Raw genomic sequence first — 14999 nt, 5'->3', positions numbered from 1 at the left:
ACCACCGCGTGAAAAATGCCCAGCAGCAGCTCTTCTTCCTACGTCAAATGAAGAGCTTTGGCTTTGGACAGCGTGTGCTGGTTGATTTTTACCGGTCGGTGGTGGAGAGCATTCTTACCCACTCCATCACGGTCTGGTATGGTGGAACCACGGTGGCCCATCGGACACTCTTACAGCGGGTTGTGAAGACGGCATCCAGGATTGTTGGTCAGCCACTGCCGTCAGTGGATGAAATCTATGTGACGAGGCTACAAAAGAGGGCTGTGGTAATTGCAATGGACAAGTCGCACCCGGGCAATGCTCTGTTCTAATTGCTCCCTTCTAGAAGACGGTACAGAGCTGTAGCTGCCAAAACTAAAAGAGCGATCAGTGGTTTTTATCCTAGTGCTGTGCGGGAGCTAAACAACTCATTGTCGTTACATGTATTGTGGTGTTTTAATGTTTTATGTATATTCTGAATGTATTTTGCTGTATACATGTGTACGTATTTTTAATGTTGTATTGTGTTTTGTTTAGTTTTTTCTTTAGAAGAGCAAGGACCACTTAATTTCCACCATGTATATTATTTTATATGAGTGACGAATAAACTATGTAATGTATATCTCAACTCATTTCAAAATAATACCACTAGATTTCAGTTTCAGAGCATTGTAATTTTACTGATTTGATCAATCAATTTCATCATTGAATCTATCATTAAGATGGTTTGAATCAGCGGTCATTTGCACGTCATTTTTGTTGTGATTCAAAATGAACTAAAAAAAAAAAAGCTGAAGAAATCTGAAGAAAAAAAGGCATAAACGTTTAGCAATAACTCACTGTTATTTGACTTTCTTTTCTTAATTAGATTATATGAGCTAATGCTTTAAATACAAATTTATATCAATGGCAAAATTAAATGGTTAAATTGGTAAACTGAATGATTTTAAATAAAAAAGTGCAAAACTAAATGGTGAAAACATACATTTTCTTTGTTTAGATTCATAAAATGCAGTAAAGTCAGCAACGATGTTGATGTTGATGTTCAGCAGTTCATAAACTATGAAAATATAATACTATTTAACCCTGGCTATGGGGAATTTTTATGAACAGGGAATCATGGTCCAAACTGTTAAAGTCGTTATGTACAAAGAGGTAAGAGAATTATGCATGTACAGGACAACACCAACACTGCCTATTTTTCTATATTCATGAGTAATCTTTAAGATGGAAGTCAGGACAGTCTTCTGGATCCGGACACATATGCTTTATATGCATGGCCGGGGCCTCCAAACTCAGACAAAGAGAACAGGGCCTTGTAACAGAAGACCGTACTCAGAACAAAAGCCCGGGCTGCTGGGAATTACCGACATTTTTTCACTCTCAAAAGTGGAGATAATCCAGCCTTGTTTTGAAACAGTATACCACGGTAAATTAGTAAATTTGAATATTTTGACAATAGTCCCTTTTAAAGGTAGCATCTTCATGAAACTTCCCTACAGCAAAGACCTAGCAGCAAAGATGGTCCTCGAAGCATAACATCATGATGACTTTATTACTTGTCACAAGCCCTCGAAGTTGAATTCTTTGAAGGCAAATATCTCCAGAAAGGTATTTCCAATCCAGCTGAATTTTGGTACAGATACAAAGCAAGCTGTATTACAGATGAAAATTGGGGGACATCATGATGACATTATCAACTGATTTCTTACAAGTTTTTGAAACTGTTGTTTTTAACCTTCTTCTCGATATATTCCAAAATTCTTTTTACAGGCGAAGTATATGTTTGGGTTGTTTGAAAAATGTGACCTGACATGGCATAATGAGGAACGATCCCCAAACATGACTTTTTGAGATATGCATATGAGAATAAAGAGAAAGGAATGGGTTTTCTAGTGATACCACATTTATACTCGTTGGCAACTTCGATCCAAAAATACCACGTCAGAAAGACAATGGGAGACATCACTGTGGTCAGTACTATTTTTCGAGAAAAACAGCATTGAAAAAAAGCATGCGCCAGTGCTGCAAACGTTAGCCACGAGGTGTTTTTTTAGCTCCATAATCGTTCTCAATCTAAATGACCACAGCAACATTATATTTATGGGCAGTTATTGCCATGAAATAACAAAGTAAACTGATAGAATGTCTTCAAACATTGTTTCCTGGAAGTTACTTTTTTTTTTTTTTTTGGAAAAGGAGAAATGGCAGTGGAGTTTCGTTATCATGAATTTCTGTTAACATCGGACGGGTGTAGTGCAAATGAATGGAGTACACAGGTGCATTGGTTCACAAGCCGCTTTTCGCACTAATGCATGCTATACATGCAACTGTGCATGTGACATATTCACAATGTTGGTGCTATAATGTGGCAGGTAGCAATCTTCCATCTACTTGAGTTCTGCTGTCATCAAGATATCTGCATTTCCAGCACCTCTTCAACACCAAACCTCAGCACAGAGTCTTGAGGAAGAACTTGAGGTCCAAGAACTGGTACTGATCAGCTAAACATCATATCACAAGACACAACAATCTAGGCAGACTGCAGACTACAGCACCAACTATTCCCTTGTGTGCAACAAGGTAAATTTACAGCCTACAGGTTCAACCATTATAGGAGGAGAGCTCATGCACCAATCTCAAGCAACACTAATGACTGAAGGAACAAGAACAAGACTTCCAATTAGCCCTGGAAGATGTCAAATTGCTTGCCTCAGGTAGCTAAAACATCAGCCACACCAGACTCAGTTGTCAGCAGTGGTCTGAATACTTCACTCCAAAGAGCAAGTATTGTTAGCCCAATAATAAGCAAAGTATTGACGATGATGAGGCCGACAGTCCTTTGTTATTTGAACAAGACATTCCAGGCTTGGCAATTCTTTCTACACCTTGTCTCTTCTGATGTTTTTGATAAGTTGTCTGGATTGGATTGTTTGAGATGGCTGTGAATCCTTATCCGAACTCTTGTTCCTCTTTGTGATTTGAGACCCTGTGTTTGAGTCAATGTTACACCAGGTTTTTAGCTCTTACTCAGTCCAGCTCAAAGAGCAAGCACAACCATCTGAGTCCTCTTTCTAAGGTACTCAATGTATAAGAAGCAACTTTTATTACGTGCTTGCAAAGTCTTAAACATTCATTTAAGGAGTATATATTTCACTGCCTTCCTGAAGGGCATTAAGAAGATGGACTTTGAAGGGTGCATCCTGACAGGGAGAAGAAGAGTATTGACAACAGGGGAATTCTTTGAAGGAGACAAGAGTAAATTCTCTTTTCTTTTTTTCATCAAAGTTACACTGCTACTGCCCTGTTTCTTTTTTTTTAGACACAGCTTTGCATTTATAATACAACAAGGATCTTTTCAGAGATACATGTACTGCAAAGAAATTTATGCAACAGTAAAAAAAAATGAGGGAAAAACTATACACCTTAACGCAACCCCTCTAAGGTGTATGTAAAATCACACAGAGATTGGAGGATTGAGGACTGTTAGGGACGAAGATAAACAAAATCTGAAGGTAAATGAAGGAAAAGTATTGAGGGAAAGTAGCAAAACTGCATGCAGAAAACTAAGTTTACATGTACTTTGAAAAAAGTTGAATACGTTTGAAAAGTAAAGAATGATACCGGTGAGCTACATGTAGATGGAAGAACATCACGTTTGAATGCACCATACTTACATGTACAATAAGATTTATGGCATCATTCACAAATCTGTCATGGACATGATTTTCTTTTATTTATAGAAAGATAACTGTACACCTATTAACACTCATTTTTCTGGCAACCCCCTTTCCTCTTATATTTCTGTAAGGGAAAGAGTTCAATATGCTCACCTTCATGGACCTGTCAATACGACCCTTCAATGATCGTGCCCAGTGTGCCTGGCCTGCATACTTCGGCAAGAGGGGTCCAAGACTTTGACTCTTCTTGGTCAGTTCTTTCTTCACTGCATTCAGTTCATCGTTGAAAAGGGCATATACTTCAACTGTCTTCTTGTCAATTGTCCGTCTGATGGCCTATTAAGTATCCAATAATGACACGTACTGTAAGCCACTGTCAAATCTCCTCTATTGTATCTCAGAATTCTACATACCAGTAATATTTATTAAAAACAGTAACACTAATTACAATGCCTTCTCCCTAGACCTTTTTGTTTCAGTTAAAGACATAGTTCAACAATGGAGAACATTTTTCTGAAATACATTTCATGTTGTAGAGTTGACCCATATATATACAGTGTTACAGTGTTTTAAAATTGAAAGGGCAAAAAAAGTTCACGATTGAGGGGGTCTGGAAGTTTCATTTGGCCATTCTTAAATGTTGTGATGTAATATGCAGGAGTTGGAATACCCACAACTGTTTGTTGCTGTAGCATATACACAATAATGTCAGACTCCAAGCCTAACAGTCCCTGCATTGGTGTTTTTAAAAGTGACACTGATGATCAATCAGTTTCTTCTCGCTCCTGTTATGACTATAATCTGGTTGATGACATAAGCAGCACTGAATCAATTTTGCTATACCAATTTTAGCCCAGAGTTTTGGAATATGTCTTCAACAATGCAGTGATTAGCAATGCTGGTTCGGGAGGACTTGAGACAGCAGAACACCGACAGCCAACAGTATGCTTTAGTATTGGTATTGTGCATTATTACTGCATGGACTGCTGCATGAAGCAGTGTTAAATACCCCGCCAGAACTACTCCCCTGCATCACATCATGATTACGTTTTTCAGTGGATGATGACTTGATAATGATCCAGCCTGGAATATAAGGTTTTAGAATTTTTTTTAATTACCCTTAATGCCTAGCGTGTGTGTAAAATCATATTGAAATCGGAGGATTTGGGACTGTTAGGGCTATGCAATGACAAGAATCATTTTTATTTTTGGCTGAGTATGTTTTCGTTACATATAAGCCAAATATGACACTAAAGTCCTCTATCGTTGAACTACATCCTTAAAAAGCTTTTTGTTCTAAACATTTTTTGTGATATTCACTTTCACACAAAAAATGTTGCCTTTGGAAACACTAAAACCTGTAATGTACTTGCACCTAAAAACAGAAGGGTCGGTTATATCAAAGAGCCTAGTACTGATACAAGTGTAGCAAACAAGTAACAGCATTTTACTATCATTTGTTCTTTTGTCCTTTATATAAGAAAGTGATGCTTGTTAAGCAAAGCTTATGTGGTTAAAGCAACTATAATTGAAGAGACAAGACTGAACAGGCAAAAATAATGTGCAACATGTGACACTATCAATCAATTTTTGGGAGTTCAAATGACCAATTCTGTGGGTCTAAATCAGACAGGAAACCTATCAATGATAATTCATTTCCCCAGAGAAATAGGATCATTCAGATTTTTAAAATCAATATGAAAATCTCATTATTGTATTTTGCCTTTCAAATTTTCTCTTTGTAAGCAAAGCAATTTATCTCAGGTGGAGCATAAATGAAATCAAATCTATAATCACGTTTGTATGCTAGAGGAGTATGATAAGATTGCTGAGCTTAGTGAGGTGAGAGGACTAGCTTGAATCCAATTATAATATGGGATATTGCAATCAGGGAGGATATTTTTAGTTGGGGTTTTACTGTTCACAATATTATTGTTAAAAAGCACTGCATTACTCTAAGTTACACAAGAGCTTTAAAAAAAATTACCAAAAAAATGTTTCCCAACCCAGTGTTTTAAGCAGGATTCAGGAAATTTAACGTGCCTTACAAATAAGTTATGCGACTATGCACATACATGTATACGCATGTATGCAAGTAATGTACAGTATAAGCAAGCATGAGCAACTATACATAGACAAGTACACCATGATCTCACATGTATACATGTACATGTATATGGCAGGTTCCTCAAAATATGGACCATTAGATAATATTAAACTTTGGGGGTTCATTTTTCTTGAAGAGAACAGCAGTGAATTAATTCCCAATGTCTAATGTAATGAGGGAAGTCATGGCTGATATCTGGAACAATGATGACTGTGTCCATCTTTCAACTTAACTGGAGTTAATTAATTAAAGTCTCGAACATCAGCATTTTTGACGGATGAGAAGAACCTGTTGAAATCCTAGCCAATAAAATTTACTGAGGAGTGATAATCCCCGCGGTTATTTTACACAGATTTATATGTGGTGAAAGGGGATAATATTTACACATAATGAAACCATAATCACGAAATTAAAAAATACCTCTCACAATTAATCAGGTTCTGAAGTCGGCAGTCGGGAATGTCATTCAATTCTGTCATTAGTGTAAAAAAAATTGACCGCAACAAAAATGCAAGTAAAATCAAATTTGATGTACAACAGAAGCTTTTAAAAAAGTACAAAAAGGTACACCCTAACCATCATCATTTTACGAATGGACCGATCACATTTTCTTCAAGTACTTTTCTGAAAACTGCAGTCCAAAATACCGATCGTGGCGATTTTGCGGCTTCCATCATTATCTCGTGGTGCCGTTATAAGAAACATTTTGCTACATCATGGCCTGTTTGACCTTTGACATCAACCCAGATAGTGCGCCCTCTTTTCCATTCAATATTCATGAGCCCCTCCATAGAATGGCGACGCTCTGGCATATTTCTCTTCGGACCAAGGTTTCTCAAAGGAAAATCAGTCATACTGAATGACATTTTTAAAAAAATGACGTCCTAGACTGAAAATATGATTCATGATGAAAATCTAATGCGCAGGGTTAATAATTTTAATGTTATTTTTCAGTGGGAATATCTCCAAAATAAACGGCAAAATGAACATCCCACATGGAATTTTCAAGCACTACATGAGACAGCATTTTCAGCACTCTTGAACGTCATGCACTTTTTGTCAAAATTTTCGAACATCATCAAAATTCTGTCAAACATGACGTTTGCAACGAACATATTGTACTCATTATACATTTTTGATGCAGCCAAACTTAAAGATAATTTTCAGTGGTTGAGAGGTATAAGACCTGGCAGATAGGCTGGTATAGTGAGACTGATTATAAACGGCAAAAGAATAAAGAGAGCCAAACTTTTCTCATCATTATCTGTCAATTTTGTGCCAATTTTCTGTCAAGTTATTTCTTAAGTGCTGTAAAATAAATCAGTTGAAAAATATACTGAATTCTCCTTGTGAGAAGTTTTGAAATCAAGTCCTCTGGTGCAAACACTTTGACGTAAAACATTAAATGAATTCAACTCCATTTGATTTGCACTGGTAGTCAACCATATGTCTACCAAATGTACACATTTTGCCTAATTATCCCCAAGTAATCATTTTTTTGAAGGTGCTAATTTGTATTTACATGATCAAGTCACTCTTTTAGAAGTTTTGAAAAATGACAACCGGAGTTGCATTAACTACATTAATTTCAACAGCTTAGCACCACATGATAAGCCATGATAAAATAAGTAATTTGAATCACTGAAGTGAAGACTTTCTTATTACTGGATTATACACAAGTTACATGCATTCTCAGACTGGTTAGAGAACTTGGAGTACAAAACAAGGCAGAGGTAAGAACCAGACAAAATCTGTGCATGAGGTGTGTGCACACAAGCCGCTCAAAGTACAGTGTGTCATGTTACTGTTTATGTATGGTCATGAGCAGTGCTGTGGTGGAGAATTCAACATAGGAGTTTGTACAGTTCTTTTTAAATTTCTCAACAAAATACCAACTTAAACATTGGACTGGATAGAATGTGCAGCAGCATGGCTTTGCAATAATGTTTGCCATACTTGGAAAAAGTGTCAGTGCTTTAAAAACATTGGCCATGCAAAGCATTGCTTCTTTGCTGGCAGCCTATATATGAAAATAAGCCTTCACCCTGATAGTTAACTCTTTTGTGTCAGTCCCAGTCTTGATGAAAATCTCTTAAATGTGAGGACTCAGACTGAAGTAAAGTGGACTAGAGTACAGCACTGATTGAGATGGTCTGAGAACTGTTTCTGTCATGAAGGTCTGTCTTTACAAAGGTATCTTTAATTTTCCACAAGCAATGTTTTAAAACATTGGAACAGCGATTTTAAGAAGTCTCATAAATCTGAACCTACGAAACAGATGAATACTCTTACAACTAATTAACCCCTTGACAACAGGAATTTCTTCCCGAAAGCCGACTCCAAGAATTCCAGCCTCGCTTGGCCACGAAGGCCACCTGCCAAACCGCAAATTCTCGGTTTGTGGCCCTGTGTGCTCTGCACGTTTGAATTACACGGTGAAAAGGCTGATTGTTCAGTGGCATGCGGCTCTACTCAAGCTTCCACATTCCCGTTGCCTCTTTTCAAAGTGGGGACTATTGTGAAGCTGGTGATTATGATGCAAATTCGGTCTTTTAATTTCTGGGCTACACAGAAAGACCAAGCACCATATATCCAAGAGTCAGGGTCTGCCTTTTGTCACCATGTTCGCTCGAGCGTGGGCAAAGAATAATAACTGAAAAGCGGGCTGAGGATCTCAATTTTTACAGCGTGTTTAGCTGCCTCCCAGTGCGAAGGGGTTAACAAAGCCTCATTGAAGATAATTGTTATCCTGCCTGCTCATGGTGCAGTATAGAAAATCTCGCATGTGTGCCCTAAGTCTCAATGTGAGAAAAGTTACGGCTGTGGTGTCTTACACTGAGTATAGTAATCTTGGACTTTTACTTTCACTTTTTACATGCACGCTCAAGTTTTTTTCAAGTGTTATCAATGTTTACACTGTTCAAACTATGTTAAGAAGAATTTGTAAGTGTATCCAAAATAATGGACTTTCCAATAACATAAACAGTTTCTTTATCTTGTTTAACACACCTCTCTAGAGGACAGATGTTGAAATGCATCCAGTAACTCCACTCCTTGCTCCACGGTGTTGATGGTCTCAAATGCAGTTGAGATGACGTTTTGCATCATCACCTCTAAATCTTTGATGCCAGTTCGGAACCTGCCACACCATAAGATACATGTATATACACAAATTGTTAAAAACCAAATGATATATTTTTCAACCAATCAAATTTGTCTGGGAACGATGATCTTTCTTAACCAGCACTCTTTCACAGTTACAAATGTAAACTCTATTTGGCATATTGGACCAACCAGACACATAACTGAATCATCAATAGTTTCCATGGAGTTGTTAACAGGGTGGCAAAGCACAGGAAGGAGGGTGGGCTTAAATCAGCATGACTGGTAACAACTCTGGCATCAATTAACAACACAATTTCCCAGCCCACATACATGTACACCTGCAAAGGCTATGTATTCCGATGTACAGCCTATTATTTGTTATTTGTGCATTGTGTTCCTCTGATGCAAAAGACTTACTCAAAATCTAAAAAAGGGTGCCTAAGAACAAACCTGAAGTTTCAGCTTAGTAATACTGTATATTCTGAAGAAGTAATATTCTAGGATTTCAACGTCAGATCAAAACTTGCTCAGTCATATTTTATATAGCACCAGAATTTAGTGACTAAGACAAGTTCTCATGTTCAGTTAAATGAAGCTACATGTCACACACTAAATCAATAAACAGTAACCACGCACGTGCGCAAACTTCTAATAGACATTTTCGAAAGTGTTTTTAGACACATTGTCTGAAATGGCCTTCTTTAATTGTTTTCTTCAAAATGACAGCTCGCCAGCAAGAATGATTTCACAGGGTTAAATCCCTGTGAAATAACCACATTTTAACCAAGTATGCATTTCAAAAATTATTTTATCAGTTACTTTTGGATAACTGCAAAATAATAATTGTACCAATATTTTATATGTTAGACCAAAGAAAATGTTTCTGTGTTGATGGACGCAAACTCCGAACACAAAATAGTTCCCTTTTCGGAACCATGTAGAACCCCACAGTACACTTTAGAATTTTGCAATAATGTGCAAAATCAAAATGAATAGCCTGCTGTTCTGAGCGAAAAGTACTGCATCCTTCATAACAAGTGGGAGGGATGCACAGAGTAGATATCCCTTCCACTGTTCTCCAATGAAAAGTGGTGATTCACTTTAAATTTCTGGAACCTTCTTTTTGATAAAGAGTGCTGTGAATTTGTAAAAACAGAAAAAAGATTAGCTGACAACAGAAAACTAGGATGCCTTGTCTCATTTTTGCCTTAAAATGTAAGAGACTTCAAATTATTTTTCTTTTATAATTTCATTTTGAAGTTAAACATAGGCTTTAGTAGGCCATTTTATTGGAATGAGTGCCCAAGGGATGGTCATTCAAAGGATACATGCAAAACATTGACACTGCTGGCATTTGCACAATAGCTTTGCCAACCATTAATATGATGCAAATAGAGCTTCCAGAATCTTTTGAATAGAAAAAGTATGCTAAAAAAATCAGAATTTGTTGCATCTGCTCCCGTTCACCTGCTTCTTAAAAGGAATCACCTCCTGGAAAGTCCCTGGAAAGTACATGTATTTTCTAGCACATTTCTGAAAACCTGCCTGATCTGAGAGAGATATGATGCAAAACACTGATGTCTATTAAACTTCCAAATATCTAAAATACATGACAACTTGCACAACTCTGTTATCAGCAACATTTTTTTTTTCATTATTTCCTTTTCAAAAGAAAGATTTAGGGTCAGCACGATTTGCTACGTTTGGGCAGGTAACCAGAAGCACAACTATTATTTTATTTGGCCCTTTCAAATTTTCTTTCATGCCCTTTGCCATTTGCTAAAGGGTGCACCCTTGCAAAAAGGCCCTAAATATGTCTGCCGAGCTCATTACTAAAAGATATACACTCAAAAAATATTCTATATTAGAGAGTCCTGCGAGCCATGAAATTGAGAAATTGGAGAAATATGGCACTGAACCCCTAGCCCTGACTTTGGGCTTCAAATTCTGAGCAATTTGGATGCAGTCGGGTCCAAAAATGGCACTATTTAGCCATTTTGCAGAGGGATGGTTTTTCAAAATGGCTACTTTTCTGGGCAGGGACATTTTCTTCATTTTCGGGGTGGTCTGCTTCTGGTGAAAATTTCTCAAAAATTTATCAGTCAACCCCCCAAAAATTGAAAGGAAAATGAAAGGGGACATGTCGATCATTGCATTTCTGTGCAGCCTGGACACCTGTGAGAGTTGTGAGTATTTTTAAAATAATTGCGAAGTGTGGGGATTTATCATTGCTGTCTATGGGAATTTATTTGTAGTGGTGCACCCTAAAAACTTGATAAACTGTAGTGTACCGTCTAGTGCTACGTCACGGGGCAACACCGCCGTCATGTTAGTCCTTCTTTTTCAGAGTGCAAAGTCTGAGCCAGAGTGGGGAGGACGGGTGGGCACCAACTGTTTGGGTACGTATTCCCTTGCAGACCCTCCCACATGACTGAGGGGAAGAGTTCACTGCGCTCATCCTACCCAAAACAGTTGATACTTAACAGAGCAGCACTATACCTTGGAGGAAGGTTGGCAAAAACGCACTGAATGTGAAGAAATATGTGAGTGGTGTCTGGAATGTCTCAAAGATAAAAGGGGGAATGTTGAGGACTCATCGAAAGGAGGAGGAAACCAAAAGATAAATCTAGAGGTGGCCCACCCCAGTGAAGGTCCTTAAGGTCTCAGTGCAGAGAATAGGATAGTCTTCCCATGGGAGAAGTCTCTTCGCAAGACACTGCTTAGGAAGCATGAGGTGAATGTTGAGAGTGTTTCCCAGCATGCTGCCCTGTAGATATCCTCCGTTTGGACACCATCGAAGAACGCCTAAAAGGTACATGTAGATACCGCCCTGATGTAATGAGCTATAATAGGGCAACCAGGTTTTAATATCTAAATAAGTTGGCCATTCAGGATTGGCGAACTTGATGGCTGAAACAACCCATCTAGCCATAGTTTTGCTGCTTGCTGGCCAATGAGGTTTACTGACAAGCATGCAACTTGGACTTTGACAAAAATGAGGAAATTCCAATCGTTACAAGACTTAGTACAGTGTACAGCAAAAAAACGAGGAAATCAGCCAATGTACTGAAGTAATGAAAGAAGTTGAGAGGTTGTACCTCTCATTTTCTGAGACCTGGTCAATCACAGTTTGAGCATGGTTCAAACAAGACAGCACAGCTTGTTGTTGGGAGAACCGGAGTGCTTTGTGATGTCAGGAACGAAGATGTTTTGTGCTGGAACAATTCCGATCGGATCTTCATGCCGACACCCAGGGCTGGGATGGAGCACATGCCATTGGGCACCCATTTGATGAGTCTATCTGTGATGGAAAATGTCCACAGTTCACTGCCTCGGCGTGAAGTGGTTAGAAGTCATCTCAAATCTTGTCTGGGAAAAGTTGAGGACAACTGCGGAAGAGTGTTGCAGCAAAATGTTGAAGGTTCCTGGAAAACTTCCCCGCAATCTTCCCGGAATGAAGTTATTAGCATTTGTATGCACAATCTCTCCCCCTTCCCATTTGCAGTTTTGGTCAGGCAAGCCATACAAGGACACCTATGGTTTGGGTAACAGAAGAGCCACAGCCAAAGGACTGCAAATTTACTCACTCACTCCTTACTGAGAGATTTGTGAAACTCGGAATAAATACTTTGGCAATATACAAAGTTTTTTATGTTTTTTCTCCGGCTGGACAGCTATGGTTTTACTTCAGGCAAATATACCTTTATTTGCATTTAATCTGGCAATAAAGCAAAGTTTGAAACCTTTCAGTTCTTCCAGTATTGAATTCAGAATTGAATGGATATAACCATGGAGGTATGCGGGAAAACAAGGGGCAGAGATAACACAACATAAGAATTTAATGAGTGAGTGAAGCAAATTCAGAGGGAACTCCAATGTTCCCATTGGACTTCTTACAGTGACTTTCTTGTAGAATTACAAAATTAAATCCAATGGGAACCTATGGTAAACTAATGTCCCTGTTGACTTACCACGATTGCGATGTAAACTAACAGGCCGAAAAGGGTCCCGGAAGATTTCCACGCAGCCACAGTAAGTTCGTAAGGGTGCAAAAAAGTCCAATGGGAACAGTTCCCATACAATGGACACTGACCACGACCACGCTTAACATACGAACCAGACTACTGCCTACACAGAGATCGATAGCATGCACGCGAAAATGGTTGTTTTTTTCCCTGTCTCCAGCTCCATGCGTGTAGTACAGCAGCATGCTGCGCACACACAGTGAAGTGTGCCTGGATAAAGCTATATACTCTTGTGTACAGAGTTTTTCTGTTTGGGTTTGTCTTCCTTGTGGCAGATTTGGCCAGATTCTGCTGATTTCGTTATGATTTGTACAGCATGGACAATGTAATCAGTTGGTTTTATTAGGCCTAACACTGTGAATAAACATTCGGTTACAGTTTAAAAAAAGTCAATGTGGGAAAGCCCGGTAGACTGACACAAAGGAATGTCTTGGTAAGTTACCGCATGCCCCGAAAACTCAACAAAAACAACAGAAATCCACTAAAAAAAAACCAGAGATTTCACACCCCTGTGAGAGAGTGAAACCATCAGGGAAGATCACTACAAATAGCTGTGACAGCAAGACGGGATTGCATATGGTTGCTAACGGCAGTCACAAGTTTAAATAGGCACAAGAAAAGGCGCCCCATTTGGGCCACACCTTGTCCTTAACACCACAACGTAAAAGTTGTTTTCTGCTGGTGCTGACTTGCATTAACAGTCTGGTCAATCGGGGCATGAGGGCTAGTTAGGCCAGAATGGGGCAATGAGAAGAATATGGCCAAAGCTCCCGTTTGATCTTGACAAAACTGCTGGGATTTGGAGTAATGGAAAGAAAGCGCATTGGCAAGTAACCCTTCCTAGCTGATACAGCTAGATGGCGTCTGCCACTCAGACCTCCAAGAGAGGAATTCTGGCGCAGAACACTAGCAGCTGAGCACTCTCTGCCAAGGCAAAGAGATCAATACATAGATTGTTGAGCACCTTGAAGATTGAATTAGACACAATATGATGCAAAGTCCAGAGTGCAGAGAACAAAGAGGTGGTTGCTTGTGCACAGAGTTGTCTGATCCTGCGCTGACAGCCAATGCGTGTCCACATTGGACAGGTGAGGGTCAGGATCCAAAGCTGTAATGGGGATGTAGGCTTCAGATCAAGGGGGCTGACTAATGAAGAGAACGTCTCAGAGACGGACTGGAAAGCTGAGATGATAGCCAAAGAAGATGCATCATGATGTCTAGAGGAATGCAACTTCTTGCTATAGTAAAACCAGCAGAAGACCTAGAACGCTTACATTTCTCACACAAGAGAGAATCTGGAAGAGTTTGCAGACAGAGCCGGACGGGCAGAAGCCACGGCAGAATTTTCGTTCTGCGGTTCATGGTCTGGAGAAGGCTGTATGTGATGATCCACAGTGATAGTAAACTTGGAAGCAATCTTCCAGAGAGCCCCAATTAGGAACCGAAGGATGGAATGAAGTGGGGCATGTGAGAATCCATGGTGGCATAGTAGTACAGTGGGTTTGGATGCCTGGGGAGGTGGACTGGAGAGATGCAATAGTGGATCTGCATTCTAATGGCACATTCACCAGGGTAAGGCCAGAAAATAATGGGGAAAGGGCCCAGGAAGCACAATTGTCTGGTTCATGCCTGGGTGCCTCCATTGATGTGGTCTTGGATGATAGACAGTTGTTTGGGTTAGCGGATGAGACGTGGGCTCGCCTCCCCACTGGTCTAGCTGAGTCTACTGGTGGCAGTGTGGGTCATCTCAGTAGACTACAATGGACACGTGACAGGGTATCCGATGGCGCATTCACTCTGGGAGCGCCAAGGGGAGTTGGTCCGGGAAGTGCTGTTGCCTGGTTGATACCTGAAGAAGACTCGGATGCTGGTGGACTTAGGCATGTAGTGGCTGCCTGGGTCAGCGAGTGAGATGTGGACTAGCCTCCCTGCGGGTCTCAGTGAACCTACCAGTGGCAGATTGGCATGTCTCGGCAGGCTGTGGTGGAGATGCGACAGCGGATCCATATTTCGACAGTGCATTCACCAGGGCAGCCCCAGAGAGTGACGGGGAGTCGGCCCAGGAATCGAAGTTGTCCGGTTCACGCCTGGGTGCCCCAAATG

At 39.7% G+C, this 14999-nt stretch overlaps 1 protein-coding gene across 1 annotated transcript in view; it reads right to left on the bottom strand.

Annotated features, from left to right (window-relative positions):
- The window catches only part of LOC110980179 (dynein axonemal heavy chain 2-like), a 281550-nt gene that overhangs the window by 219889 nt on the left and 46662 nt on the right, over positions 1-14999 (bottom strand). Inside the window, 2 exon segments of the mRNA XM_022236585.2 lie at positions 3813-3995; positions 8776-8905. Coding sequence (XP_022092277.2) covers positions 3813-3995; positions 8776-8905 — 313 coding nt within the window.

This window comes from Acanthaster planci, linkage group LG12 (assembly GCF_054643075.1).
Source record: "Acanthaster planci isolate LZ-2023a linkage group LG12, COTS_SCS, whole genome shotgun sequence".
Classification (NCBI taxonomy): domain Eukaryota; kingdom Metazoa; phylum Echinodermata; class Asteroidea; order Valvatida; family Acanthasteridae; genus Acanthaster; species Acanthaster planci.
Note: the sequence above shows the minus strand (reverse complement) of the source record. Positions and strands in the feature narration are given on the sequence as shown.